Source organism: Chenopodium album, chromosome 24 (genome assembly GCF_948465745.1).
Source record: "Chenopodium album chromosome 24, dcCheAlbu1.1, whole genome shotgun sequence".
Lineage (NCBI taxonomy): Eukaryota > Viridiplantae > Streptophyta > Magnoliopsida > Caryophyllales > Amaranthaceae > Chenopodium > Chenopodium album.
The window spans coordinates 32,201,501-32,212,493 of NC_137857.1; the positions used below are offsets into that span (position 1 = coordinate 32,201,501).

The following is a 10,993-nucleotide window of genomic DNA, read 5'->3' on the forward strand; positions in this document are numbered from 1 at the left end:
TACTTGAATAAGAGAAGAGAATGAAGAAGAAAAGATAAGAAACCAAGGAAAAGAGAAGAATTGGATTTGCGTATGAAATAATAGGCAGAACTTGCAGAGGCTATAACTCCTTTGATATAACTCCGAATTGGGTAATTCTTGCGCCTAACCTCAAAGATTTTTCGAGAGAAACATTCATTTGTGAAACGTCAATACCCCAAAAACTGATCAGAAGTGCCCGAAAATTGGCTTCAAAGATAAATGGGATGATTTGTGTAAAATTGAGGAGAAGAAAAGAAGAGAATTGGTGTGAAGAATGTGAGAGGTATGAAGGGGTATTTATAGGCTAGTATGAGCATGAATTATGGTAGGAAAATGTAGGAAGAATTATGGTAATTAGGGTTTAAGAGATTACTTGGAGGATTGAATAAAGAATTAAGGAAGGTTAGGATATTAAGGTGATTGTGTATACTTGAATATGGAAGGTATGTATGTCATGAAAAATAATAAGAAAATTAGAATTACTTGGGGAATAATATAGGGAATAATATGGAAGGTATGTATTGAGGAGCCAGATATATATAGAGGCGACCTCTTCACCGTCTCCCTGTTCTAACTCCTCAAGAATGTTGTCACTGGAGGTTGAGGGAGCACCCATACGAGATCCCCTCTACTCTCCAGCCGGGGTCATCCCCTCAGACGTTTCTTCCTCAAGCGGCACACCTTCTGTGCCTTCTTCTCTATAATCAGGATCTAAGGTCGTCCTCATAGTCCAAGCCGAGCCATTGTGTCCTGTACGTACACAGAGACGATCGGATTCGAGGAAGTACAAGGGTGGTCCCAACACCTAGAGGCGGTACCTCTCCAGTCTTACACCCAGTCCTAGACCGACTGACTACTAACCTAGGTTGTGCCGTATATGATGATGGTGAATCCGTTTATTGAAAGCTATATACTGAAGGAATTGTGTCTTCGATAAGTGCAATTACTAGAAATATCAAGGATCACTATTATGGAGATAATAAGTTCATTCTCTTGGGGCGTCATCATATGTTGCTAGACTATGAGAGATGATCCTTGGACTAGTAAAAAAGTCCAAAACCCGCTAGAATGGATTCTATGAGGTCACACACAAGGATATTGGGTTAAGTAAATTAGAGTCCCATTAATGGGCCTCATGAGTAATTAACTAATCATGAAATGGATTGGGCTATCATAGTTAGATTAGAATTAGGTTTTGGGCTTACGACATGGGCTCTTATTTAGAGATGAGATCTTTAAATAAGATACATGCCTAGGGTTGCATGTAAGCAGTCATAATTCACACAATAACAGTGTATTTTGATATCAAGGCAACCATTCCCAAAACCCTAATTCTTCTCTCTAACTCACGGCTATCTCTCTCCCCCCTCGATCGTACGGCCGGCCACCCTTGGTGGCGCGTGTGGTGGTTCATGGTGGTTCGTTTCTTGTTCTTCTCCGTAGAAGGTCAATTAAAGGGTTCAATTGCAACTAACTGGCATTAGTGGAGGTCTTAATCTGTGCCCGTGGACCAAGTAGAGGAATCACGCTTGGGGTTCTTTATCTCCCATTGTTGTTGCTCGATTGCACGTGGAATCACGCTTCAAAGGTACAATTATATGTTCTTTATGTGTTATGCATTAGATCTTGGGATTAGGTACTGTATGAATATGATTCATGTTTATTCCGCAATTTGTACCTATAAACTCCTACATATACACAAACAGATAATGTATGAAAGAGCTGAGAATGGGAGAGGTGGTACCTTAAGATCTGACTATGAAAGGTGTCAAGCGTTGACCAGCTCTAACAGGCGGGCCGAAAGTCAGGCAGCTATTTGTGATTAACACAGGCGGTTGTCAGACACTTTTTCTCTAGAAAACTTTTACTTTCTCTCTCTAGACTTTCTTGGAAACGTCCCAAATAAGGGGGAGTAAAAGTTATATTTATAGAGGGGTAAATTCAGGGGCATCCCTATAATTTCCCTAGAAGATCAACAATTAAAACCGATTAGCCAATCTGTGAGTGACAAGTGTCACAGATGCCATGTGGTGTGCCACGTCACATCTGTGAAGGGCAAATGTTTTGGGTAAAAATTACCCATGCCACGTGGCCCAATCAATAGGCAACACGTGTCAGCCCAAGATAAGTCCAAAAGTGGACCAATCTCCATTCGACACGTGGCATTCCTAATGACCGGGAGAAAAGACGGCCTTCAAGGTCCAAAACCCGAGAAAGCCCCAATGCGGTGCAACCCACCTGTCTTAGATTTCCGTGACCTAAAAAAAGGCACAAATCTCGAGGATCCTACTACTAGGGAGATTCCCCCCATTTCGAGGGTACGTTCATTTATTACAAGCACCTGAATTCTCTCGCATTAGAGAAAACACCTGATCTCAGAATCCGAGAAAATCTCACTTTTATCGTTTTCGAACCTTTTTATATTTTTCGACCGATACTAACTTGATTGTCGGAGGCGGAGCTCCTACCAACCGGATTATCCGTGTTTTTGCAGGTACAAATAGAAGATTCCAGACTTAGTGACGTAAACCTCCGAGGGACCTGAAAAACCCCAAAACATCAAGGGTTTTCGTTGTGCTGGTTGCTATGGGAGGGGGGTGGAGAGGTGGGAGGAGAGAGAATTTAGGGAAAAAAAATACGGGTTTAATAGGTTGTAGGTCAAATGGCCTGTTTAAAAAAGATGAGTGTTAAAAGTGGAATTATTTCTGGAATAATTAAAGGTGTAATTGTTTTCAAGAAGACCACACAAAGGTGGGATTCAACTTTTTCATTTATCCAAAAATAATTGAATCGTGTTACTTGTTGTACTGTTATATCCTACCTAAATCCTAATCACGTTGTATATTATTGTTGGACCCAATATTGCAATGGGTACAATGTAATAAGATCACTACGAACATCATATATTGAGTGTTAGAATAAAAATTGTATATTGCTTTTCCTGTTTCCATTTGTTGATTACTTTTAAAATCTTATTGTGAGAATAAAATCGTCAAAATAGCGAACAAAAAGGAACAAAATGAGTAGCATATTTTATCAATTAGAAGGTTTAAATTAAATAGCAAAAACTAGGGAATGGTGACTGGAGAGTAGCAATTATAATGGCGTGGTGAATATATCTTTATTTTTTCATTTTTTTTGAAAATATTGAAAAACTGTGTCAACTTTGTTCCTACGTTTTTTGCAATTATATTGCACTTCAGTTTTTTTATGTTTTTGAATAGATTTCTATTTTTATTTTAGTAATATTATTAATATTGTACATTTTTTTCCAATTTGGTCTGTATATATTATTTCTCTTATATGATATTGGTGCTTTTTTTTTCCTTGATTTTTAGGAAAGCAATTAAAAAATTAATTTTGTTATCCACACATGACTAATTACATTTTTAAAAAATTAATAAATATACATGTGCTCAGAACTCTGTATCAATCAAACAATGCAAGGACAAAGGAAGTACATTTTATTATTTGAATATTGTGATAATTGGGCTTCTCATCTGTGGGCCAAGGTAACTGCCTTTATTTTCCTGGCCCAACTACGGCATAGTGATACCTCTCTTTAGCTAGTAAAAAGAGGTGCGACATAAGAGAAGTAGCATTGCTTGGCTAATGCAATGGCCTCCATAGTTACATTATAGACTATAAATACCTAAAGCATACGAAAACTTTGGCTACATTATGATAGGATCGATAAGAACAGCAATAACTTTTGATTTCATGTACTTGGGATGAGTGTAGCCATCTTCACCTATATGTAATAAATCTTGTGAGACCCTTGAAAGGTTAATTACTTGATTTATTAGAGGTTTTGGAACGATAATTGGTCCAAGAAGCTCTTCGTTTATGTCCTTCCACGCCTCCTCAATACGCACCAGAATCTCCTTGTAAGTTTCTTCCTCGGAGGTACCAAATTGTTTCATATAACATTCTACAGTGGAGGCAACATGTTCTCTTTCTCGCTCAAACTACAAAAGTTCAATAAATAATAATATGAGAATAAATGTAAAATTAGTATTACTATCATCATAATGATGATCATAAATTGAATACTAGTGTCATTATTAATTGATTAAAGGAACACACCTTATGGCCTGCAATGTCATCCAAGAGCCTAGTGAGTATGCATGAGGCTCTAGGAGCCTTAGAATTTTCATTGATGCATTCAAAAGCATCCTTAGTCACAATCTTTCCCAAGCCGAGAAAATGTATACAATTGATGTACAAGTAACCTGAGCTAACAATGCCATTCTTAAAGTAGTCATCATATGTTGGAACAATTTTTTCAAAACGCCATTTTGCTTCTTGTAGGTAACATTGGCATGTCGCTGTGAGCTACAAAATAATTTAGACGCGTCTATTAACTGTTGTAGAAAAATGGTACAACAACAAATTATCACTAAGCTTTTAATCATACCTGTTGTCGTGCATATTGTATAGCGTATGACTGTCCCTCTTTGGCTAAAACTTGCTCAATTTCATCAAATGTGTCAAGAGTCGCTTGATAAAACAACTTCATGTACTCAGGAATATCATTTATGCAGGTCTTGTCCCACCTGAATTTGCATCATTCTTTAGTTAGTTCAATGTATAAAATGATCATTTACATAGACTACAAGAGATAGTAATCAATTATACGTAGAATATATATCATATATGTACGTTACACGAACCTTTGCATTGCTAATGTGAAGGGTTCTAGCTCCTCAGTTGTTCCATAGGCATCATACATGTCATCGATGATAGAAATTATCTTGAACAACTTGTTCGCCCACATTCTAACACGTGAATATTTAGGCTCATAGTATGCGCCCAAAGTCCAGTAATAGCCCTCCACTACTCTATCCCGTGCAAAATCAGGCAACTTTATGATCGAGTCTAGGTCTCTTGCCCACCTGCTCCGCATAACAAATAGTACATTGTATGTATTAATGTTTTACTAAATCACTAATATAAGTTAGGATTTTTTGACAATTACCACCTACAATTGTTGTTGTTTTAGGAATTACCACCTACGATTTTTTTTTATTGAAAATTACCACTTATATATTCCAAAACACTAAAACTTCCCACCACTTTGACCAACCCCTCGAAAATGAGTCGCCCTTGCTATTTTCCTCCGTTTTCTTTCTTCTTCACTTGATTCCCACTTTCCTCTTCTTCCACTTCCATTTAAATTGAGGCATAGCTTGAAATCGAATTGCTATAAATCCTAATTTTTGAAGTTTCGAAGCAAGAACAATGAATTTTAAAACCCTAACTATTTATTTTAGCAATTTAATTTTAATATTATTTGTGCAAAATTAAAAAGGAGATGAACACTAGTAGAAAAATTGAAAAAAACACCACTCAATGGCCACCGGTTTTTGAAAACCGGTGGCTTAAAAAATGGGCGGGATTAGGCATATGTACATTGCCACCGGTTCAAACCGAACCGGTGGCATAAATGATAAAGGCCACCGGTTTTGAACCGGTGGCAATAATCAAATAATAAAAAAAAAAAAAAAAGCCCACCCTTCTCTTTCCCCTTCCTTTATATACCCTAACCCTAGTATTCTCTCTCCTCTCACGCCTCTCCTGCTCTCCTCCCTCTCCTTCGTTCTTACTCCCCCTCTCTCTCCTCTCCCTCTCTGTTCTCTCTCTCGTCGATCTCCACCTTTCTCCAGATCTCTCTTCTCTTTTTCTCTCTCGTCGATCTCCTCTCCCTCTCTCGCGGTTTCTTCCTCTCTCCTTCCTTCGGATCGTCCACCGCCGCAACAACAACCACCTCCGCATCAACCATCTCCGCCTCCAACGACACCACCAAGCTTATTGTCGCACTTTCTCTCTCCTCGTGATAAAAATACGGGTTTTCTGGTCAAATTCGACCATGAAAATTCTAGATCTAGAGTTTTCATGGTCGAATTTGGCCTCGTAAACCCTATTTCAATGTTTTGTGTGGATCCGTGATGGTATGTGTGTTTTTTTATTTTATTTTTTGAGTTTTCTGTTTTAGTTAATTTGGGTTGTTATTTTGCGTATGCGGTGGTTTTAGGTGGGTGGTGTGGTGGTTTTAGGTGGGTGGTGGGGTGAGTCGGTCATTTTAGGTGGCTGGTGGGGACGTTAGGTCGTTTAAGGTGGGTGGTGGGGTGGGTCGTGGGTTGTGGGTGGTGGGTCGTTGAATTTGGGTGGTGGGTCGAGGGTTCTGGGTGGTGGGTTGTTGGGTCGTGGGTCGTGGGTTGTTGGGTGGTGGGTCGTTGGTTGTGGGTGGTGGACATACGGGTCGTGGGTTGTGGGTGGTTTGTGGGTTTTAGTGGTTTTTTATTTTTTATTTTTTTTTTATTTTTTCATATCTAAATTTTTTGTTTATCAATTCTGATGTTTAATTTATTTTGCAAATTTTTTTTTATTTTGATTTTTGAATTGTGTTTTAGTTTTTTGTGATTTTTTTTTTAATTTGATTTTGAATTGTGTTTTTATTTTTTGTGATTTTTTTGCAGATTCAAGGTTAATTCAAAGAGAAAACATGTAATTTTTGATTATATGTAATTTTTGATTTATTTGTTACATAATATATGTAATTTATGCAATTTTTTGTGATTTTTTTTTAATTTTGATTTTTTTTGCAATATTACTATTTATTCATTGATGAATATTTTATGTTTGAATGAATGTATGAATGTGTGTTTTGGGATGAAGCAGAGAAACGAGCAGCAATGATGTGAGAAACAAAAAAAAAAGATATATATTATGATTATATGTGAGTTTGTCTTGATTTTTAAGTGAAAAAAATAAAATAAAATAAAAAATTTTTGTTTTTTTTGCCATTATTGCCACCGGTTCCACCGAAAAACCGGTGGCAATACTTATTAATACCCAAAAAAAAAATAGCGGGAAGTGTTATGGCCACCGGTTAACCGGTGGCAATAAGTCATTTTGCCACCGGTTAACCGGTGGCAATAAGTCTTTTTGCCACCGGTTTTGAACCGGTGGCCTTTACTTTGGTTTATTGCCACCCCCCAAATGACCACCGGTTCAAAACCGGTGGCCTTGGGGGGTTTTGAACCGGTGGCCAATTCATATTTTCGCCTAGTGGAAGAAGAAAGACGGGGTATCGAAAGAGGAATGAGGGAAAATGAGGGGAAGACTGTTTGTGGGCGCACCAAGACATCATCTTACAAAATGGTAGGAAGTTTTATCATTATCATAAAATGTAGGTGGTAAATTTCAATTAAAAAAAAAAAACTGAAGGTGGTAATTCCTAAAACAGCAACAATTGTAGGTGTTAATATTCAAAAAAATCCTATAAGTTATACTAATTATATAGATGAAGAAATTATATACAAAGCAATACATCTTTGAATCCAAAATTTACATTGCATAATTACCTGGTATAATCTCTGAGCTCCATTTTGTGCAATTCTTGAAGCAAATTGAAATCTAACTTTGCAAATCTTAACAAATTTTTGTCATGAGAAGACTTTGATTTATAAAATGAGATCTGATACCTAGATTCTAGCCTAATATTCCGTCTATGGAGGGGTAATGTTAAGGCATGGGCAATTTGTTCGGCCATATGAGAGCTTAGCTGGGTATCGGTAGCAATGGAAGTTAAACAAGCAGTGGAAAACTCAAGCGCGTTGTCAAGTAAGTTCTCCCCATGTAGTCTAAGATATGACGCTTCATATAAGCACAACATACCTTGTACATCACTTGCTAAACAATCCTTGAAGCTTCCATCCTCATCTTTGAATTTTGAAAAGACATCTTATTTTATTCATTAAGCTATGATGTTAATTATCTCAACATAAATGAATTATTGTCTAAATCTTTACTTTTAGACGAAAATTAAAAAAAAATAATTAAAAAATCAATTACAACACTAGGAAAAATATCATATAGATTATAATACAATCCATAATAATAATTAAAGGTTATTATACAATATATTTGCCAAGCTAATTACCTCAATAATCAACAACTACATACAATTAGTAATAAACATCAACAAATAACTAAATAATATATTCATTGATGACTAATAAGTTTTTTTTATTATTTGTATAAGATATTGGCAAAACATAATTTAAAACATACTGATATCTAATTAGAGTTCATAACAGGAGAAAGGTTGAATAAAGAAATAATACGTTATTCGAAATTTATGGATTAATATTGTACATGGATTGATTATTTGACATAAAATTACAGTGTGATTTTAATAGTGAGTACAAAGGGAATTGAATTATTTCATGAGGTAGATATACATCTATAAAAAAATTGTTTAATCAACAAAAAAATAACGGTTACCACACTAAAATACCTATACATATATATATAATTATATGATCATATGCATAACTTTTAAATACATAATTAGCTAATTGTATCTTCCACGGTTATTTCAATAAAAATATTTTGGTAGTTTAATTCACAATATTATTAGCCAATTTTCTGAAACTAATTTTTATTACACTAATTAAGATACTGTAGAATTGATAATAATAATAATAATAATAATTTTAAAAACTGTGCGTGGCACGGTACCTAATCTAGTAACCTAGTCATAACAATCTAATATATATATATTTAAAGGGGAGTTTTTTCCCGAGTTTTTAGAGAGCCACTTAGGATTTAATTTTTTCAGCGCGCCATATAGGATAATAAATTTTAGTGGTAGCCAATTAAATACGAGATTATTAATTTATATTATAATTAAATAATTTAAATAACATGTAAGCAAAATTTGCGAATGAGATTTCTCAGTTTAAATTATTTAAATATAAAATATTATCTTTTGATATAAGTAATTTTATCTAAATATATAACAAATTTAGCACAAATATATATATATATATATATATATATATATATATATATATATATATATATATATATATATATATATATATATATATATATAATTCAAACAAACCATGAATCGCACGGACTTCATCTAGTATAGTACTAATTAATACAAAGAATGACAATAAATTAATGACCATGTAATCATTCACTTGTAACAAAAATTAAGAAGGAGTTGACCAAAGTTGATGACGTACCACATGATACATAAAAGCCATGTTGTCGTAAGAGACGAAAGCGTAGAGAAACATAGTAGAGATCATCTTCAAAACAATCATCAGCATGCAACTTCTTGTAGAAATTAGTTAAGCTGTCTTCAATTTCACTCTCAAAGTGGTATGCGACTCCAAGTCGATGTATAGCATCTAGATACTCAAGTAGTTCCTTTGGGTCCTTAAGATCATATATAAACCTTTTCCGCACTAGTTCTTTGAGCTCTTTGGATTCTTCCTCCTTCTGCCTTTGAGTAACCTATGACCAATTTGTTTGAATATTTGCTTTAAATTGTTAGTAGTTAATTAACTCATAATGTATAGGAATATGCTCTATAAAGTGATTAACTGATTAATTTGTGTTATTGCATAGTGGAGTGTTAAGAGTAGTGGGTTCAGTGGGTTAACGTTAGCATGCATGATCTAATGATCATGAGATTATATTATGTTCGTTATTTTTAGCTTAGTCTTGCATTACAAATATTTGCTATATAGTATGTTCGTTTTTCTGTTGATCGAAAATTAGACTATTTCCGACCCTTTTTCTTTAATTCAGTTTAGTTTTTTGTTTTATTTTACGTTTTGGTTTGTTTGTTTTGTTTTGTTTTGTTTTTTTTGAGAGTCTGTCTCAATTTTCTGGGTTCTTCCCAATTTTCTGGGATTTTGATTTTCATCAATGGATGAGAATTTTATTTTTAGGGTTCTTTTAACAATTGGGAAGGTGATTTAGATTCCTATAGGTCTGGGATTTGTCATCAACTGGTTGATCAAAACATCAGCGCATTGCGAAGGTTTCAACTTGGAAAGATGCAAAGGCATCGAAAATCATTGCTCGCGTCAAGCTTAAAGGTGTGGAGTATGAGGTATGCCAAATATGCAAATTAGTTATGATTTTGATTGTAAAAGTGATGATATTTACTCTAAATCTGGGGTTTAAAGAACTTTATTATTGTAGATGCTGTATGGCTATTATTTAATAATATTATTACTTCCATTCAAAAAAAAAAAGTCATGTACATATTTGCATTAAAATAGTATATTAACCATTAATATTAGTTGTAATTGAATGACTACATATTTGCATTATAATAATAAATAATAATATTATTTTGATAAAATTATGATCTAGTCAACTTGATGAGTACATTTTTTAAGGAACATTAACTACATGTCTGCTTATGCTATTGTCAATAAACTTGTTCGTTTGAACTATAATAGAGATGATATAACATACGAAGTAGTAGTTTGATATATAATGTTTATCAATGTTGATACTCATATGTCCAAATGCATCGCGTGCATATAAAAGCTAGTATTAAGGAAATAAAAGCAGTATGTTTACTAAACTACACTACAAAATCGAGGAAACATACAATTATGTAAGAATCACAACTTTTTAAGAAAATGATACCTCATCCGAGGGAGTGTAGTTGAAAAAGAGATCACCCCAAACGTTAGGTTCAAAATTTGCAAGCGGACGACCAATGTCTGAAGCCTTAGTTTTGCACTGCATATTCCCTAATAATACTTCCAGCTTTATTTCAAAGGTTTTTGTAGAGAGAGTTTTAGTTGTTATACCTAGTACATTTTACAATTTTGGTTTTTTAGTGGCTGGCCCCATTTTATAGACAAGTTTCGGGGTGGCGGTGGGTGGGGTGTCACGTTGACAACAATGAATATTAAGTTTTTCATAGTTCTTTCTCAATTATAATGTCTACGTATTTTGGTAAGTATTACACTTAATAAATGTGAATGTATTTTTAATAAGTGTTACACTTTTTTATAGCAAAAATTTACATATTTCTGCTCTTATGATTCCCGCCTAAACCCAATACAACCTTTTTCATTACTTTTTTTTTTTTTTTGACCAAAACCTTTTTCATTACTTTTTAATAAAATAATAACTCCACTATCTC

General features: G+C 34.4%; 1 protein-coding gene across 1 annotated transcript; it reads right to left on the reverse strand.

The window, feature by feature from the left end:
- Nucleotides 1–3,695: 3,695 nt before the first annotated feature.
- LOC145610859 (putative sesquiterpene synthase) lies at nt 3,696–10,590 on the reverse strand. Its single transcript, XM_081666131.1, has 7 exons — nt 10,489–10,590; nt 9,063–9,336; nt 7,389–7,767; nt 4,695–4,916; nt 4,439–4,577; nt 4,108–4,356; nt 3,696–3,989 (listed from the first exon to the last, which is right to left on the reverse strand). The coding sequence occupies exons 1-7, from the start codon at nt 10,588–10,590 to the stop codon at nt 3,696–3,698; spliced, it is 1,659 nt and encodes a 552-aa protein (XP_081522257.1).
- Nucleotides 10,591–10,993: the final 403 nt, after the last annotated feature.